The sequence below is a fragment of the Rousettus aegyptiacus genome, unplaced genomic scaffold (assembly GCF_014176215.1).
Source record: "Rousettus aegyptiacus isolate mRouAeg1 unplaced genomic scaffold, mRouAeg1.p scaffold_m13_p_15, whole genome shotgun sequence".
Taxonomy (NCBI): Eukaryota; Metazoa; Chordata; class Mammalia; order Chiroptera; family Pteropodidae; genus Rousettus; species Rousettus aegyptiacus.
The window spans coordinates 13,111,416-13,131,728 of NW_023416290.1; the positions used below are offsets into that span (position 1 = coordinate 13,111,416).

Below are 20,313 nucleotides of genomic sequence, written 5' to 3' on the forward strand. Positions count from 1 at the left end.
AGACTTTGCCTGGATTTGGAGAAAGTCTGTTATGGGGTCTGCTAACACGTGGCGTTGTTATGGTTTGACGTGGGGAATAAGTTTGGAGCCCAATGATGGTAGCAAGTCTGCCACATGCCATTAAGTGATTGTTCCAAGGGTTCTTTCAGCTCCGAGACAAAGTAAGGAAGGAAGGAAGAGAGAGAGGAAGGGAAGGAGGAGGAGGGGGAGAGAGCGGGAGAAAGAGGAGAGAAAAGGAGAGGAAGGAAGGAGGCTGAAGGAGGGAAGGGAGAAAGGATGAAAAGAAAAAGTTCCCTAGCAGATTTATTTGAAACATCCCAACCAAGTACAGCCAATGTAGGCAAACAAACTTTTTGAAATGTTCCCTTGGCGTTGAACACCAGTGACTTCCTTGACTCGGGTAAGGTTCAGGTTACTATCTAGAACGTTCAGAACGATTAGCAGGGGTGGGGACACCACGTGGTTTCCTTTGGGAAGGCCTGGGCCACCCACCCGCAGGTGTGCCAGGCCCGCCACGGCCCGGCGGGGCGGGAAGGTGGGCGTGTGCTGGACGGCGGCCACCGGAGGAGGTCCTGGAGGGTGGCCCGCAGCCCGAGCTTTTTCCGGCCGCCCCGGGCCACCTCTGCCGGAGCGATGGCGGCGGGCTCGCCAGAGGGGCTGCCGGGGCCGGCGGCTGGGCTGCAGCTGAGCGCGCTGCCCGACCACTCGCCGCTGCTGCAGCCGGCGCTGGCGGAGCTGCGGTGCCGGGCGCCGGCAGCGGGCGCTGCGCCCGCGTCGCTCACCGACTCCTTCCTGCTGCGCTTCCTGCGCGCCCGAGACTTCGACCTCGACCTGGCCTGGCGGGTAAGGGTGCCTCCCCCGCTGCGCCCCACGGTGTGGACAGGGCCGGCACCCGCGGGCGTGCTGTCCTGACCCCCTTGGCGGGAACGCGCCCCTGGCGCGCTGGGCAGCGGGCACGGTGGCCGCGCGTCTTCTGAGAGCCCCGGTGCCGGTCCTTCGTTTCTCTGGGTCATGGAAACGGAAAACCTCGACCAAGCTGGAGCCCTCCGGGGCGATGACGGCCCATCGATCTCAAAGACTGGAACTCCGCTCTAGATCAGTGCCCCGAACTTCCTAAGTTTGGGGGAAATGCTTTTTCTCTTCTCCGGCAGAAAGTAGATGATATAAAACAAAGTAACAGCTGAGAAGTAGGAAGCCTAGATTTTATTACATCTTAGTTAACTCTGCATTTGGCGGGGGGAATGGAATTGCCAGTAAAACCGAAGATCTAAAGCCAAATTCTAGCGAACTAGTAGTATTAATAGTAATTCTTAAGTGTCAAGACTAACGTAGTCCAGCACGGTTTGGGCGGAAGGATGAAGGATGAGGCTGTTCTTTGGGTTTTCAGGTATGGGACAGCTCGCTGATTAAGAGAAGGGGTGGTGAGAAGACAGGAATCAGAAAGAGGGATGTGAGGGATGTGACCTTTATTTACCTCACTTTGGGCTCAGCATCTTCATCTGTTAAATAATGGTGAGAACATCTACCTTACTGACTGGTTTGAACACTGACCATGAACCCATCTGACAGAACAGTGCGTGCTCAGCACAGAACTGGGCGCAGAGTAAGTGCCTAGTGATCGAACATATCTAGCCCTTTCTCCAGGTGGCTTGCTCAGTGTCACCCTGAGAGTTGAAAGGCAGGGGAAATATTGTAGTACACAATCCCAACGTGTCTCAGTATGAGGTCTTTTGGTTGTTGGTAACTACTTTTTAATTAAAAAAGTAAAGACTACCAATGGCAAAAATAATCCAAAAACAGAATACAGAGTAAGTTTCTGAAAGTAACTTTCAAAAGGAAAAAAATTCCCGATCGCAAACCTTACTTTCCAGCCATCTACCCGGAGGCGGTTACTGTTGCTGTTTCTTGTTTCTCTTTCCAGATAGCCTGCTTCAGACAAGCATATGCCTGTGTTTTACATTTTGCCTTTTTTAAAAACCTGATCATCTTATTTCCGCAGGTATACATATGTCTTATTCTTCTATGGGCTGCATGCTATTGTATGGTATGGATATATTATATTACCATTTAATCAGCAGTCCCTAGTACGGAGCTGTCATCGGACAATGCAGTACCTGCCACACACGTTGTTCATTCCTTCATTCAGTGATTATTTTTTGAATTCTATAATTTGCCTGGCAGTACACAAAATGAAGCAAACAAGACAAATGGGGTGTCTCCCTTCACCGACTGGGCATTCTAGTATGTCTTTGTATACTTGACTTGGTGAAAAAATAGAAATATATCCTTATAGGATAAGTGCGACCTACAGAATTGCTGCTGGAGTGAGATGTGCATTTTCGGTGTTGAGCACTACAACAATTGTCCTCCAAAATGCTAATTTCGTCAATTCTATACTGTGTGTGTGTGTGTGTGAGAGTGTGTGTCATAGAGGTAACTAACCATAAAAGTGTATGATTTATTAATTTCATTGTGGTTGCTTTTTAAAAGTAATGTCTATAAACAAAAACCACAGAAAGGTGGTTACTAGAGAGAAAAGGGGATGGAAGGAAGATGAAGAGGGTAAAGGAGATCGAATTTATGGTGACAGAGGGAGACTAGATTTGGGTGGTGAGCACACAATGCAATATACAGATGATGTATCATAGAATTGTACAGATGATGTATCATAGAATGGTACACTTGAAACTTATATAATATTATTAACCAGTGTCACTCCAATGCATTTTATAAAGAAAAAATTAACAAGAACAACGAAATATAAATAATGTACAAAGAGAAGAAATAAAATTTACCTCAGCCTCTGTTACATATATTTTTTTCTATATTATGTTCCTGAATTGTTTTCATTACACCATGTCCTTGAGTAATTTGCTAGCAGGACTGTGTCTAATCCACAAGAGAGAGATCAAGTTTCTGTCTGTGAACTCTTTGCCTTACTTGCCTGCCAACTGGAAATGAGAAGTAAATGTTTAGAGTAGGAAACTATTTTTTCATTTTCCTGTACAAAGGCAGGTAATCCAATTCAAACTTCCTTATTTAAATGTAAAAGCCCGATAGTTTTAGTGTATGAACAAAACCCAACAAATCCTTGAGTTGTAATGAAATTTCTCATTTTTGTAGTTTTTGTATTTGAAGTGATAACTATTTAGAGGTTTTTAGAATCGTAATAGCTTCTATAGTGCCGGGTACCTTGGTAAGTAGGGTTTGAGAGGATTATCTCATTATTTTCTCATTTTAGAAGGAACTGAGATGTAAAGAGTAAGTGACTTTTGTCCGAAATCACAGTTATTAAGCGGTAGAGCAAGGATCTGAACTTGAGTGACACTCAGTGGAGCCTGTGCTCCCAAGTGCACTACATTTGCTCCGTCTGTTTAAAACAATGAACAGAAAAACAGCCAACTCTTCATCTGTGTCTGTTCTATGTCCATGTGATCAGTTTTCTATCTTTTAAATATTGTTATAGTTTCCCCAATGACTTTGAAGCTTTCAAACCTCCTTGGACTCTCCCTAATTTTCCACTAAAAGTAGCTTCTTTTGGAAAATTTATCATGTCTTCAGTTCCAGTCTCCACTCTGATCCTGTAGTTATTGCCCTTAATCAAATGTGTAACTTCTCTGAGCTTTAGTTTTATTATCCATAAAATGGGGTAACAACAGTTACCTCTCAGGGCAGTTATGAGGGGGAATTGGAAATGATGCCATTAAATGCTATAAAAACTGCACAAATATCTTTGAAAATACATGCAAAGTGTAAGATGAAACCTACTTTATTATAAAGCATAGTTAAACTAAACCATAACTTTTTCTTTTTTTTCCTAATTAGTACAAAACAGTTGCCTTCCAATAATAATATTCACTTGCACCCATTTTTGTTGTTGTTGTTGTTGTTGTGAATTTTAGGAGGTTTGTTCGAGAATTGCTCAGCTGTTTATATCATTTACATTATTTATGATGTCAACTAGACCTTTGGTTTTATTTATCAGTGAAAAAGTAATAAAGATACAGGTTTAGATATTCTAATTTGTAAAAGTTAAATGTTGAAAGCATGAGAGTTATTTGTGTATCTTTACAAAAATCATTTTTCCAACTGTTTGGATTCATCTGATTTACTTATGCAAGAGAGTGGTCCCCATTTTTCTCAGGGGACACGTTGTAAGACCAGTAGATGGATGCCTGAAACTGGATATAGTACTGAACCCTAGTTGTAGTCTGTTTTTTCCTATATGTATTACCTATGATAAAGTTTAGTTTATAAATTGGGCATAGTAAGAGATTAAAACAATAATTAATAGTAAAATAGAACGGTTATGACACATTGTAATCAAAGTTATGTGAATGGCTTTGGGACCATTATTAAGCAAAATAAGGGTGACTTGAACACAAGTATTGTGATACTACAACAGTCGATCTGATGACCCAGATGGCTACTAAGTGACTAACGAGCAGGGAGCCTCTGTAGCGTGGAGACACTGGACAGAGGGGTGAGTCTTTGCGGAGGGAGGAATGAGTGGGATGGCGTGATATTTCATCACGATACTCATGACGGTGCACAATTTAAAACTTACGAAACATATATTTTTTGAAATTTTCCATTTAATATTTTCGAACTGCGGCTGACTGCAGGTAACTGAAACCACGGAAAGTAAAACCGCGTATAAGGAGGCACTACTGTAATTTATTCTTTCATTCAACACATGCACCTATCTCTTGGGTAGCATTTTGCCTGAATCAGAATTAAAAGGATTATTTTTATGCCGAGGGAACTACGAAAAATGTAATGAGCGTTGTAAAATGCTAGTAATACTGATTCTGATGCATCCGAAGACAGGAGGATGAGGAATTCATCTTACAGAATAAAATGAATCTTTCAGAATCTACAATGTGCTTTTTGTCCTTACTGCCTTTGGAAATTGCTATTTAAGTCGCCAATTATTTCTTGGTTGGCAAATTTACTGACGTTTTTTCTTTCTTACCTCTCTGTTGCATTTAACTCTTAGCAACATTCTCTTTTTAAAAAAAGTTAAGAAAAATGTATTAAGTGAAGAAATGGAAGAGGAAGAAAGACAGAAAGAAAGAGGAGAAAATTCAGCGTGCGTGCACGAGAGAGAGAGAGACAGACAGACAGACAGAGACAGAGAGAGACAGAGAGAGCAGAAGCCAGATGTCTTTTTCTTCCCTCTGGGTACCTGTGGTGGTGTTTTTCCCACAGTCCAACCAGTTTCTTCCTCTAGCCGTTCCCACTCGTCAGGATTTCTCACAGCTTGGAATTTCACCCTCTGCTTGTTTTTTTTAAATTTGTATTTGTAGTTTCTCCTCCAGATTTTTAGTACTTTGTGGTTACAGTTATCACGTGTATTCCAATGACTCTCAATTATAAAATTCGTTCTTTCATTTCATCTGAACTCCAGTTTCACACTGCTAAGAGATCTCCTTAAACTCAAAACAAATGTATTGCCATTTTAGAAAAACTGAGAATGCTGAAAAGTATAAAGAGGAAAATGAAAATACAGTAGATTTTAAATATGTAATTTGATCTCCACAATACACTGGCAATGTTTGTATTATTTGTAAATGTAGACTAACCATTTTGGTGGTTCTTTTGGGGCAAAAACATGGGATTCTTTAAAACCATATTTTATCAAGGCCTAATATCCAGGCATATTGTTCCATAGGCTCTCTGAATGAATACCACTGGTTTTTTTTACTATTAACAGAAAGTATAGCAGTGGTGTAGAGATGTTCCTTTGTATCTTTGATTCAGCTTTTTTTTGTAGGAAAGAAAATGAAGACAAAAAATTGTAGGTCTCATGAATGTAAACCTTACTAAATACTTGGATGAACCAATTAATCCAAATGACTTTCCCTAGCATAAAAATGGCAGTGCTAACTGCCATTCGTTATGTCCACATGTGATGCTTTACACAAAACTCTATCAGGTAGATGGTGAGGAAACGAGACTCAAAGGAGTTAAACACTTACCTAAAATCACACAGGTAAGAAGTGGCAGAGCTGAAGTTTTTCTAAAGAAGCAGCCTGAGAACTGAACCATGTTCTCAGTATAGCATGGCCTGTGTGATTCCAGTTGTCATCAACAGGTCACCTCCAGTGACAGTGGAGATGTATTCTGGTTGCTGCTTTAACTCAAGTGCCTAACACAGTGTGTGGAACATTGTAGATACCCCCAAAACATTTGTAGAGTTAATCGATTTGATTGACTTCGATTCGTTATCTCAAAAAGACAAAAGGTGGATGTTTTAGTTATCTATTGCCAAATAACGAGTCACCCCCAAAAGTTAGAGGCTTAACCCACAAGTATGTGATCCTCCCATTGGGTAGGGCTTAATGGAGATGTTCTTCTCTGTTCCACATTGCATCAGATGAGAACTCGGCTGAGGTCAGGCTAAGTAAGAGCCTCTCGTCCTCCAGGGCCTTCCTCTGCATAGACTTTTCATTTCGTAATCTGACGTGGTGTCTGGATCCCAAAAAGCAAAAACAGAAGGTCCCACCTTTTTTTTTTCAATCACAGTTGACATTCTATATTATTTTATATTAGTTTCAGGTGTACAGCGTAATGGTTACACATTTATGGAATTGACTAAGCGATCCCTCGATTAGTCTAGTACCCACCTGGCACTATACATGGTTATTACCGTATTATTGACCATATCCTTTATGCTGTACTTCACACCCTTGGGATTCCACTTCTTGATGGGAAGGATGGCATGTGTACACCAGGAGGAGAGGTATTGCTGGCAGCTACCTCTGGAGACCACTCACCACAGGAGACGAATAAGATTTACTCAACTTTGAATTTGCGATTATTGCCTATCACCTGAGATCCTTGCTGAAGGAAGCTTTTAATTTTTACAGCTAAAAAGGTACCCCAGCTTAAAATCCTGACATAACGGAGGGCAGGGGTCACACGTAATGCCAAGGCTTTCTTACCCCTTTTACGAAAATGCTTATTATGTACGCTGTCTGTAGACAATTTTTATTTTATTTTTCAGTTACTAAAAAACTATTGTAAGTGGAGAGCAGACTGCCCAGAAATAAGTGCGGATCTACGCCCTAGAAGTATTCTTGGCCTTCTGGAGGCTGGCTACCACGGAGTCCTGAGAGATAGAGACCCCACTGGCAGCAAGGTTCTCATTTACAGGATCGGTAAGTCAGACGTGACACCTGATTTTTCTCGACTGCCGCACAGAAAGCTTCACAGGTTCCATATGTAAGCACTTAGGTTTTAGGTTTTAGCTTAGGTTTAATTTAGATTTTACTGTTCCCCAAATATAATAATAAAACTGACAGCTGTGAGCAAGTTAACAAAAACCAATGAAAATCCTACTTCCATTTTTCCGCACAGTAAACTGTAAAAAGTAAGAGAAAAGGGAAACAGGGATGAGAAATGCAGGGAAAGGTGAGAAAGATCAAGGGAAAGTGTTGCAAACATATTTAGTGGGAAATATAAGTAGGAATTCTGAATTCTAATAATACATACAGGTTCCACGAGAACATGGATCTTGTCTGTTCTGTTCACTGATGTATCGTAAGCACGCGATGGCTGTTTGTTAATGATTTTTGGAGTGAGCTAGTGAATGACCAGTTGGACAGCACTTGAGGCTGAGGGGCGAGGAGGGAGGGGGTCCTCCCGGGATGGAGGAGGTGCCGCAGGAAAGCAGTACCTGGGGAATGTTGACGTTCACGTTTCGCACACGTCCCTCTTGCTCTTCACTGCTTCCGCTTTTCGCCATTAGGTCTCCCCACTATTTCTTGTAGTTCGGCGACTTATAACTTCTGTCCCTTCCTTAGACCACTGTGTGATTAAAAGTGGTGTTTAAGGGAGGACCCACACCACCCTCGGCATCCTCTCGTGGCCCAACATTTTATGAGCAGAATCTTAGGAACTATAATCTTACAGAAACTTTCATACCATTAAATATTCTCGGGAACTTTAACATATGCATAGAGTTGCTTCTCCTTCTTGCTTAGATAAGATGCCTGCCTGTGATTCGGCTGTCTGCTATCTTACAAGAAGGCCGTGCATTTAATTTTTGAAAGGGTATCGGAAGGTTGAATAGAAATGGTTGTTTTATTGCTTCAGCTGATGTGTCAAATATGACTGGGTTAATTACGAAGTCATTTGTCTATACACCAGACGTCATAATGTTTTTCTGTCCACAATGTTATAGGATGTCGAATGAAGTTCTTTGAGCTCCTCGTGGTGGGGTTACCAGCTTTAGCGTAGCAAGTAGGTAGCAAGTAAACCTGTATTTCCTAAAAACATAGGATGTCCATTTACATTTGAATTTCATACCAGCAACCAATAATTTTTAGTATGCACGGGGAATATTTTTACTAAAAAATACTGTCTCATTTATCTGAAATTCATCTTTAACTGGGAGTCTTATGTTTATTCAGGCAACTCTGCTGGGGTCCCAGGAACATAAAACAAACCTACAGATTATTCTCTCTGCAAGTATCCTGGATTTGCACTACCTGGCTGCAGTTTTTTTCCAGTTTGTTCATAAACCAACTGGGGCAAGTTAAGAGTAAAAATGACATCTTGATAGTGAAAAAAGACATGTGTTACTTGGATCATAAATAGCTTAATTCAGAATCAAGAGCTGTCTGTTGTTTAGCAAGGTAGTATACTCACTTATACATAAACTCAAAGAGATTTTATGTATTTATTTATTTATTTATTTATTTATTTATTTATGCCTACAGTACTCACTCTTCCTAGGTGGTCTCCCATCCAAGAACTAACCAGGCCCCGCCCTGCTTAGCTTCTGAGATCAGATGGGATCAGGCTTGTTCAGGGTAGCATGGCCATAGGCTAACTCAAAGAGATCGAGAAAAACATGTAGATTTAGCAATGGTCAGAACATGAAGGTAGGCAGAAAATCTCCTGTGCGTTATATAGAATACTGTGTTTTTCGAGGGTAAAAAGAAACTCAAAACAGTTTTATAAATAAAACAAAGAGATAAAATAATGATTTATGAATTTTATAAATTTAATGGAATTAATGGGAAGACCCAGAAAAAGAAATTTGTGGTAAAGCTTTTTGACAGAACATGAACTTAACCGCCTTTCCTAGGCACCATCTCTGTGTGCAGTAAAAACTGAAAAAAAATGCTCTTAGCCTTTTTCTCCATCTCGGCAGGTTAAGTTGACCCTTGAACAACACAGATGTGAACCGCGTGGGTCCACTTATATGTGGATTTTTTTTTTCAATAAATACATGTAATACTGGAAATGTATTTTCTCTTCTTTATGATTTTCTTAGTAACATTTTCTTTTCTGTAGTCTACTTTGTAAGAATGCAGTATATAATATACATAACATACAAAATATGTGTTAATCGACTGTTTATGTTATCAGTAAGGCTTCCAGTCAACAGTAGGCTAGTAGTATTTCAATTTCGGAAAGGTCAAAACTTATCGGTGGATTTTGGACTGCCTGGCGGTTGCCACCCTTAACCCCTGCATTGTTCAAGGGTCAACTGTAACTCTAAGCCTTTGGAAAGTCATTACAACACTAAAGGAGCAAAAGTCGAATTTAACAGTGAGTATTAAGTTTGGTTCCTAAGCTTAGTTCTCAGGAATGTGTTGCCTGGGTTGCAATCTCAGCTCTGTGATGTCGTAGCTCCGTGGAGAGAGCTGTGTAGCTGGAAGCCCGTTTTCTCATCTGTTGAACGGGCATAGTGAAAACCTATCTCATAGGATCGCTGTGAGCATTAAATCTTGTACCTTAATTAGAACACTATCTGGTATATAGTAAGCACTCAATAAATGTCAGCTGGATGTTGGAAAAGGAATTAAAATTTTAAGGCATGTTTTTCTTTTTCCTTAAAGGAGATTAAAGTCCAGACTAGAACTATCCAATAGAACATTCTGTGATGATAAAATTGTTCTGCAGTATTATTCACTAGCCACACATGACAGTGAGTACTTGTGGCTATTGCAACTCAGAAACTGAATTTTTAATTTTATTTAATGTTAATTAATTTAAATTTAAGTAGCTACACGTAGCTAATGGCTATGTACTGGGCGGCACAGGTCTTGACATGTTGGTTGGCTCAGAAGTTTAGGTATGAACTTTCTGAATTGCAGACTTTCAGTCATTCTTTTCATATTTTTCACCATTGTAGCTTTCATCCAATTTCTGAAATAGTATAGTATATTTGAGCTGGGTTGTCCATGAATCAATTACTCGAATTCTCACCAAGTATCCAAGGTTTTTAAAAACAAGGTGCCAGTCCATTGTGCATTCATAAGAACACTGATTATCTGTTTTCTTTCTATATCTTCAAATTTTTCCTTTTTCTTAGATGCTACCTGTTAACATTTGAATCTGCTAAGGGTCAGCCATCCAAAGCAAAACAAAAATCCCTCCTCAATCCCACGAGACCATCCAGCCTCTGCTCCTCCCAATCTCACCAAATTTCTTGTTAGTGGTGTTTGCCGGCCACATTTCCTCGTAGTTCCTCTCACTCTTCCCTCATCTGGTTCCACTGGTTTCGCTCCCAGCCCTCTGCTGAAGTGACCTGAACAAACCGTCAGTGACCTTTTCACCAAATCTAATGGACCTGATGAGTCCCGGTTTACTTGACCTCTGAACCCAGCAAACCACTCCCTCTGTCTGGAAGTACCTTCCTCCCTTGGCTTCTCTGAGGTCACGTGCTACAGGTGTCTCCCGATTCAACAGGATACTCCTTCTCAGTCCCCTTTGCTGGCACCACCAATTCTATTCACCCTTAAACGCTGATATTTCTTAGGACTTTAGCCTCATGCTACTTTATGAAAGGGAAACATAGCTCTAACATAATCCCTGCCGCAGACTCTCATAAAAGCACAAACGGCTCCCTGATATGTAACTACTTGCCATCTCCTGTTCCCAAGTATTCACGGAACAGCTCCCTAATCCAGCTGTATTCAATCGGATGTCTCACAATCACCATGTAAACATGTCTGAAATAACTTATGATCTTTTCTGCCTCAAACACTTCTCTTCCCATGTTTGTGTCTCCTATCTCAATAAATGGTACCAGCATTCTACTCAGTCATCCAAGCCAGAAACTTTGCTATTTTGAGATTTTACTATTACTTAGTCATGAATCTTTTCTTTCTTTCTTTCTTCTTTCTTTTTTTCTTTTTTTCATCCTGTTATGCATGCTGTGGACCTTTTAATCTGAAGACTTCTTTTTTCAGCTTTAGAAATTTTTCTCTACTGTTACTATTCCTCTGTTCCCCATTCCCTATTTTATTGCCTTTAATTAGCTGGCGTTTGAAACATCTGGATTTAGCTGAATATCTCTTAACTTTAATCCATACATATCAACTCTTGGCTTTTAATTCCTCAGCTTGGTATTCCAACCATTATTCACTTGTTGGCTGTGTCTTTTCTGTCATTTGGCCCATCAACTGAGATTTGCTTCAATTATCATCATTTTATTTCTAAGATCTCAAGTGAGTCTTTTGAATAATAGCCTGTGCTTATAATAATAGCCTCTGGTATCTTTTTTCCCCCACTGAAACAATTTGCTTCCTTTAATGCTTTTTTTGCTTTATTAACTGTTCCCTTGGGTTTCAGTACCTTTGTCTTTTGAATTTGGTTCCTCTCTTCTTCGTGTGCCTGTTTTTCAAAAATATTATAATTCTTAGTGGATGCATTGAAAAAAAAAAAAAGATTACCTGCTTGGCTTATTCATTACTGTCCCTTTTGCAAGCCATGACCTGCCTCAGGGATGGTGAGGGAGAAGGGAGGAGAAGAATGTCAGTAACTCCCCTGGTTAGATCAGGTATTTCCTGCTTTTCCTGGGTATGATCAGCTGTGGGAGTGCGCCCCTGACCCTGCTGTCCGAAGCCCACACTTACTTCTCTCGCCTGTCAGGACATGAGTCCACTGCATGCTGCTTGTCACCGAGGGGTGTCAGAGACATCGACCAGCCTGTCTACCACTCAAGCATTTCCGTTCACAACCTCTTTGGTTGCTGTAGGGCCCTAGTTACTCTTCATGATCCAGGCTGTGCTTTTCCCATTTTCAACGCGTCTGAGCTCAGAGCTCCCATCTTTAGCTAAAGCCTTCTCCTGTGCGTTTGGGCTGTAGCTTCATCTGGCTGTAGCTCTTAAAAATCTGTTCTTTACTAGGGAGAAGCAGACACATGTTTTTTGACCACCAATTTCATCTATTATTCAATTCAAGATCTTTGTACAGGTGTTTATTTCTATTGATTCTTTAAGTCTAAAAAGAATTAGTTTCCCTTTGTAAGTCTTCCTGATTTTTCACATAATGCTGAGATATGATATCTTTTATTATTTTTTTTTAGCACACTGGGACCCCAAAGTTTTTACGGCTTATGATGTATTTCGTGTAAGTCTTATCACATCCGAGCTTATTGTACAGGAGGTAGAAACCCAACGTAATGGTATCAAGGCGGTCTTTGATTTGGAAGGCTGGCATTTTTCTCACGCTTTTCAAATTACCCCATCTGTAGCCAAGAAGATTGCTGCTGTTCTTACAGTAAGTGGTATAGTTTAACTTTTGGCATAATAAGTCTAAAAATAGATTCAAATTTAGTAAGATATTATACAAAGAGAAGGGATAGTACAATTATTAGAAAATCAAATAAAATTTTAGTAATGATACATAGAATTCAATAATGCTAAGAAAAAGTGTTACTAATTTATAAAAGAATGTTGCAACAAATTATGAAAATATGTTCAAGATTAGTAACTACAGAATTTATACATTTAAACAGTAATGTAGTGACTTTATCTTTCTGTCATTAACATTTTCTTCCTAAATTAAAAAATTGACTCAAAAAATAATATTTGTAGCAATGGTACACCAAAATGTCACATAAGTTTTGGTAGGTGTAAATTGATACAGTTCTTTTAGAAATCAAAAGATTTTTTAATACCCATTACTTTTGACCCAGTAATCACCTACTTTTGGGAATGTAGCCAAGGAATAGTCTTAAATATAGAAAAGACTTTGTATATAATAACAGTAGCAAACTATGTGCCAGGTACTTTGCTAAGTGTTACAAGTCCATTACCATTTAATGGCCACAAAAGCCTATGTCATATGACTATTATTTTTTTTCCATTTTACAAATTAATTAACTGCATCAGAGAGGTGATAGCAATACCCAAACACACATACAAGATTTCAGTCCAGATCAGCTACATGTAAAAGCTGTGTTTATAACCATCATTGCCTCCAAATACATAAAGATTGGTATTATAGCATCGATTTTTATAGAATAAAATTAAAAACAATTTTTCTGCCCAGGAATAGGAAAATAGTTACTTAAAGTATGGCACTATTCATTTAATGGATTATTGCAACTCATGATGTTTACAAAAATTGTATTATATCAATGGAACAAAACAGGATACAAATTATTTAGAAAGCATATTAGCAATTATGTTTAAAATTATTCATAGAATGAACCTGGGAAAGAAAAGCTGCAGATTGATAACCTGTCTCTAAAAGCTATGCATAGGAAAAAAGAGAATTGTGTGTGAAGAACTTTGGCAGGAAATGTCTCTATACTAACAATACATCTTTGCGTAGGAAAACCATCGATGAGATTTTTTTCTTTCAACTGAACATTTTAAACCTTTTGAATAAGCCAGCATTACTTTGATGTTAAAGACTTATACCAGTGTCAAAACTTTAAAAGTGTGTGTTCATTGTACTATTCTTTCAACTTTTATAAAAGTTTATTTTCTTAAAATAAAAACTTTAAAAATTTTAAATATTGATATCCAAATCACTCATTGGCTCCTTAAAAAAAATTTATAAATGATTAGAAAAGAGATTTTTTTTGTGTGTAGGACGCAGGCATTTCTTAAAATACTTTGTCTAAACTACAAAGTGAATACTTTTTTAGAGATATTATCTTAATCTAGTGACTATGAACTATAAAGCAAACTATTGTGTTGATAGACTAAATAATTTTGAAAATAAAGTCACCTATTAGGTAAGTTTAGCAAGTGTTCAAAGGAGGGACTTGTCAATAAAAATATATTTATTTATGCTTTGTTATTAACAAAATGTTTTCTTTATTTTCAAAAGGATTCCTTTCCATTAAAAGTTCGTGGTATCCATTTGATAAATGAGCCAATAATTTTCCATGCTGTCTTTTCCATGGTTAAACCATTCCTGACCGAAAAAATCAAGACACGGGTGAGTAAAACATACTCAAGTCACTATTCCTCTATACCAAATGTTCCAATCCTTTTTCATTTAAGAACTGTTTTATTAAGCACACCACCACCACTGGCCCAATATTTTGAGTATTATCTAACAGGCCAATAACTCATAAATTAAAATTTCTTTTTAATTTTGAAAAACCAAGTTAACGAGTCTGTGGGGTAAGTGTGTGTCTCACACAGTGCTGGTGGGAATGCAATCTGATACATTCCCTATAGAGAGCAGTGTGCTAATAGTTATGAAAATTATAGCCTTTGCTCTTCTGGGAATTTATCCTACCTGCAAATGAACAAAACTGCATATACAACAAGATTCCTTGCAGCTAAAGATTGGAAACCATCGAGTGTTCATCTTCATGGAACTGTTTAAATAAGCTCTGAGACATCGACGTAGTAGAATACAAGATTTGCAGGATGTATCATAAAGGGAAATAAGCCAAATGAAGAATAGTGTTTACGGTGTGCTACCTTCTGTATAAAAAGGGGCGAAATCAGAATCTATAGTTATATTTGCACAAAAAGTAAATTAAAAGGATTAACAAGAAAGCAACCTAAGTGGTTACATGTATGGAACAGGGAAGAGGTGTGGATAGGGTGGGTAAGGTTCAGGTTGCCAGCTAGACATTTCATTGTATATCTTTTATCGTGTTTTGATGTCTAGCTATATGAATGTATTATTTATGCAAATGAAATAAAAATTTTTAATAGACACGTGCAACTGAAAACCACAGTACTTGAGGTATGTGACTTAATGTCATGTTAGGTAAAGAAAGGTGATTTGATTATTTTACCTATCTTGTGATAGGAGCTTATCGCAGGTGAATATCTAATACCTCTTAAGATACTAATTAATCTGTAAAGGAGAATTTTTAAATTTAGATAAACAGTGGCAACATCCAATGCCTGAACACAAAACAATTTTTAAAGGCTTTGACAATTTATATCTCGAATGTTATTTAAATGTAAATAGTGATCATGTCAGTTACAAAAAAAAATAATAATTTGAAATTTTAGAAAGTATAGTCTTTCATATTAAGAAAATGCAACATCTTGCATCTGGTTAGAAAATTATGACCCTGGAAGTTATTCTATTGAGGTTATGCAGTAGGTACTTCTATCTGTCTTCAAGAAGAACCACTCCTATGAAGATGGCCACTTTTTACTCTAGTATTTTTATAAAAGTCCATTTTTTTTGGTTTGTTCATTTTTTTTTTTACCCCAATGTAGCTTGATAATAGCTAGCCAACCTCTGTTTCACTTTGAAAGATCTAAAAGCAAGTATTTCTCTTTTGAATTTTATTCTAGAAAAATAAAAAACAAAAACAACAAAAAAACTGAACCTAATAAATAAAATATGAGAATAAGAGAAAGAAAAATTAAAAACTGACAAGTTAGGTGAAGCGTGTCAGTGAAAGTTGACTGACATGAAACAGACTTGCCAAAATGGCGGCGGGAGTATGTGTGTGTGTGGGGGGGGGTCCCAGTCCAGCCACTTTCCTCCTTTTCAAAATTTTGGCAATACCCTACTAATGTTCTTATTTCCCCCTTCCGGAGGAGATGGTAAACTTTCTTCTGTATTCGCTCATCATATTTTAAACATTTCAAAACAAATTAAGGATTGGGGATTTTGAGGTTTCTGAGTGCAGAAAACTTGTTTTGTTCCTCTTTCATTCCTCACATCCTAGCACATAGTAGGTGCTTATTAAAGGATTGCTGAATGTATGGATAAACAGTTTGCTCTAACAGTTGAAGAAAGGTTATTTTTTTCCCCAACAAGATGTGCTTTTGATTCAAGTTTCCAAGCCTTTATTTTAACTTCAGGGCATTATATGATCAATTTTCATAGTTTAAAATATTTGAAAATGTAAGATTCTTACCCATTACAATTGTCTCTTAATTTTGTGCTAGTCAAGAGATCCATCAAATGTACCACATATATAAATCCCCATATACTTAATTTTGTGCTCAAGTATATGCTTTTATATGAAATAATACCAGGTACAGGTACTACCTTTTACCATCTATTAAAATAGTCTCAGGATATTAGATATTTTGCTAAAAGTAACTTGTACATCAGCGAATAGAATGATAAAATATTTTTATTTAGAGTTTAAAAAATCTACTTTTGAAAGAGAAAAAGAATATCTTTTTATAAATTTTCTGTAGTTATAAGACTACAGTAAGATGACCATATTCATAAGCAGCACAATCTAAACTTAACTACAGTTCTTAGATTTATAAGGAGAGGAATAAAGGATGCCCTCCAATTTTGGAAGTTATTAGAGTAGCTTATTTTATGGTATTGATTTTCCATTGGAAATTCATCTACTGTATTGAGAGACAGAAGACATACCCTCTACAAACATTTTGGCTATTTCAGATTCATATGCACGGGACTAATTACAAAGAAAGCTTACTTCAGCATTTCCCAGACATTCTTCCTCTGGAATATGGTGGCAAAGAATTCTCCATGGAGGACATTTGTCAGGAGTGGACAGATTTTATCATGAAGTCTGAAAATTATCTCAACAGTATTTCACAGTTCAATGAGTAGAAATTATTAATGTGAATGGCTTTCTAATTAAAAATAAGTGTTAGTATACTTAAAAGCATGGAAGCGATTTCCTGATGTCTTTACACTTTGAAGTCATCTCTGAAGTAGCTATTCATGTGCATTTTTGTGTTTCTAAAAAGTTTCATTTTAAACAAGTTCTCTGAGTACACCAATTTAGAAACAAATGTATAGTAGTCCACTGAAAAGAACTATTAGCACAAATCAACAGATGATAAAAATCTGTAAACACTCATTTTGGGTGGGTGTAAGATTAAAATGTGAATATGGTTTTACAGGGTTTTTTCTTTAAGCCAACAAGATAGTTCATCTCAGGAAAATTTTATTTTAGCATATCTGCACAATAGAAACTCCTATCGAAGAGTCTAAATGTCATATATTATTGTGTGTAGCAACTGTAGGTCTCTGAAATTACTCATGTTAATAAAATCGATAACCAAAAATAATTTAGGAAATATTTCAGGCACAGTAAATGTGTTCTTAATACTGTATCTGCATTTCCGAACAAATCAAGAATGTAATTTTTATTTCTGTTTTTGGTTATTCTTATTGTGACTACGTAGAGATTTAGAGATGGAATAATACTTAGTTGCCGTATACATGGACTCTATTTTTAATGGAACAACGACACAACTACACAAGGAAAAGGATATGTTTACATTTTTAAAATCACTGTTAAATATACTTGGAAATTTTCAGATTATGCATGAAATAAGTTGAGTTTTATTATTATCTCAGAATATTCTAATCAAATCCTACAGTTCATGTTTACTTAAAATCAGTAGTTAAAATACACTATTTGTACTGTAGCCTACACAAAAAATATTTCATTTACTGAGAAAAATATAATGATATGGCTTTCAATTTGTCACAGTTTTTATAGTGTTTTATAATTTTTAAAGTTTACTTTAAACTCGAAAATGAAAGAATGCAGTGTGCAAAACTTTAAACATTTGTCAGCTTAGTTAGATTTCAACATTAATCATGTAATAGTATCCGTGAAAGGATAGCCAAAGAATGTTTTTCTTTATAAGAAAATTATTCTAATCAGGTGAGCTGATACTTATAATTCTCTGTACACATATCTATGATAAAATTGAGATCAATCATGAATGTTCTTTAGAGAATATGTTTTGATTTAGCATTGGGAAGCTAATTTTACATTATAAATTTTGTTTAAAAATGCCTGTCTTCTAAAAAAAAGTTAATCTTTACAAAATCATACAATTGAAATTATATAATTAAAAATAACAGGGTAAAGCCATTTAAAAAGTATAAACAATAATAACAACAAGGTTCTGGTTTATTCAACTTTTATTCCTAAAGGAGGTTTACATCACTGAGTTCCACTTCCTTTACATTTGGGTGCTTGAAATACTTTCTTACAGCTCTGTGAAAGAATGATTATGTTAGCACGTGAATTAAGGATATTTTGAAATATCTTTTAAATGTGATTCATCAATGATGTTATTAACAGTTAAATAGAATTAAAATAAGTTGATCCATAGAAGGACCTTTCATGATGGGACTTGGAAATTTTTATAAAATTCAACAATTCACTAAATAACATTAAAAGAACAATGTAAAAAGGGCAGGTAACTTTATAAGGTGGCAAGAGAAGTAACTATCTAATTGTCTATATTACTTAATGGTAACTGCACCAGAAATGCCTTTAAAAAATTAATTCTAACACGTGCTCATTGTGTTACTGAACTGCACTATAATTTATGTTTTAATATTGTTCAAAAGAAAATAAAGATCTCTCACATAAACTATAGTTGTTTTTTCATTTTAAAATACAAATGTTAGGCATCCTTTTTCAAACACTGCTTTTCCTTACAGAAAAACTTACCACCACATCTAGTTTTCTATTACCCAAATGCCAGGTTTTTCTTTATAAATTTTCACTGCAGGCCGGTTTTCCCTATGTCTTCGTTCAACACCGTGTTCCCCTGATGTCTTTTGCTGTGCTTAAAGGGATCGCAAACTAATTTTATAAATACTAGGTTAAAACTTCTAAATGAAAAAAAGCCAGAGTGTGCCGCTTAATCAGGCAATTTTATTTTGAAACGATTTGCTGTTAGTCTAGATTATGATTTTGTCAGACTATATATTTTTCTTACATTGAGTAACACCAAAGTCCCAGAGCAAACATTACCTTTGCCACTGACCTAAATTAAGCCATAAAATAGGTCAAACAAACCAAAAACTCAGCAAACAAGTAAGATGCTGTTGTCTAAAATAGTCCTTAGTAACCTTATATCTTGTTTTGCCATACTTAGATGCTGTGGGAGAGCTATGAGTTGCAGAGACGGAACTAGAAATGATGGCAATAAATTAGGATGGGCAGCAGCGCGTCCCCACTAATTTTCTGCCTTAAGAGGACACAGACAAGCTCCAACCCACTCCATACCTAGCACTCAGCTGTTCCCCTCTTCTCTCTCCAAATCAGTCATATCAGTCTGAATATTAAATATCTACTTTTGAAAACACTGTGCATTGAATTAAGCATTATAGTGACTAGAAAAATTAACCAGATGCTGCCTTGAAGACAGAAAATATATAGTACGATGTGAAAAAAATATGTATTTAGGCTGTAATAAAGAATAAAAAGAGTTTATTTGAGCAAGGAGAGATTGCAATCCAGGGCACAGACTGAGGGAGCAACCCAAATTGTGCTGGGGAGAACAAAGAAAGAAGGGCTTATAAAGGCTCAGGCCAGCACTGCTGTCCTCCATCCAGCCCTCGTTATGTAAATGACGGATTCTGGCTAAGCTAATAGGGATTGGCTGAGCCCGAATGCAAACAAAGGATGTTGGCTAGCGAAAGGAGCTGGCTCCTTTCAAGGTAAAGACTGCAGATGGTCTGGTTGTCATGGTGAGGAGGAGATTAAAGTTCAGGCACAGCTGAAAAGTCCAAACGTTCATGAAGAAATGTGTGGATTGGAATGTAAGACAAACTTCTCACTGGCTTCCTGGCTCCATTTTAGTTCCTGTGACATAAACGATCTCACCATTGGCAATCTCCCTTCACAATGTCCAAAATAGCTACGTAAAGCACAGTATAGTGTAAGGGTCTTTATAACGGTTCCTTAAAGTGCTTTGGAAGGGTTACAGAAAGACATTGAGGACGTGTTCTTAGAGGAGGTACTATTTGAAGTACAGCCTTTAAGGAGAAGTGACTTCCCTTGAGAGAAATGAGAACCAAGGAGAGGAAATATGGTCAAAGGAAAGAGGTAGCAGGAGAAAGGGCTTAGAGATGAGAAAGATGTCATGCCTGAGAAACGGTAAAGAGCTTTTGATTTTTAAATAGACTAATGGATGGGTACAAGAGAGCAAGCCTCTTTCTTAGGAAGATCTATGTGAACCAAAATATGGGAGGCCCTGAACTCCAGCTGAAGGGCGCTCAAGTGTATGAATTCTTACTTTGTGCCAGACACTGTATTAGATTCATGTATATCATGTTATTCAAGCTTTGCAAATAAATAAATAAATAATAAGTAAAAAAGAGGTAACATTA

The 20,313-nt window shown here is 37.3% G+C and overlaps 1 protein-coding gene and 1 pseudogene across 1 annotated transcript; one reads left to right on the top strand and one right to left on the bottom strand.

Annotated features, from left to right (window-relative positions):
• Nucleotides 1–630: 630 nt before the first annotated feature.
• Nucleotides 631–20,252, top strand: TTPA (alpha tocopherol transfer protein). Its single transcript, XM_036232828.1, has 5 exons — nt 631–843; nt 7,010–7,163; nt 12,329–12,522; nt 14,086–14,196; nt 16,603–20,252. The coding sequence occupies exons 1-5, from the start codon at nt 634–636 to the stop codon at nt 16,774–16,776; spliced, it is 843 nt and encodes a 280-aa protein (XP_036088721.1). The 5' UTR covers nt 631–633; the 3' UTR covers nt 16,777–20,252.
• On the bottom strand, nt 8,718–8,836 carry LOC118612167 (annotated as a pseudogene).
• Nucleotides 20,253–20,313: the final 61 nt, after the last annotated feature.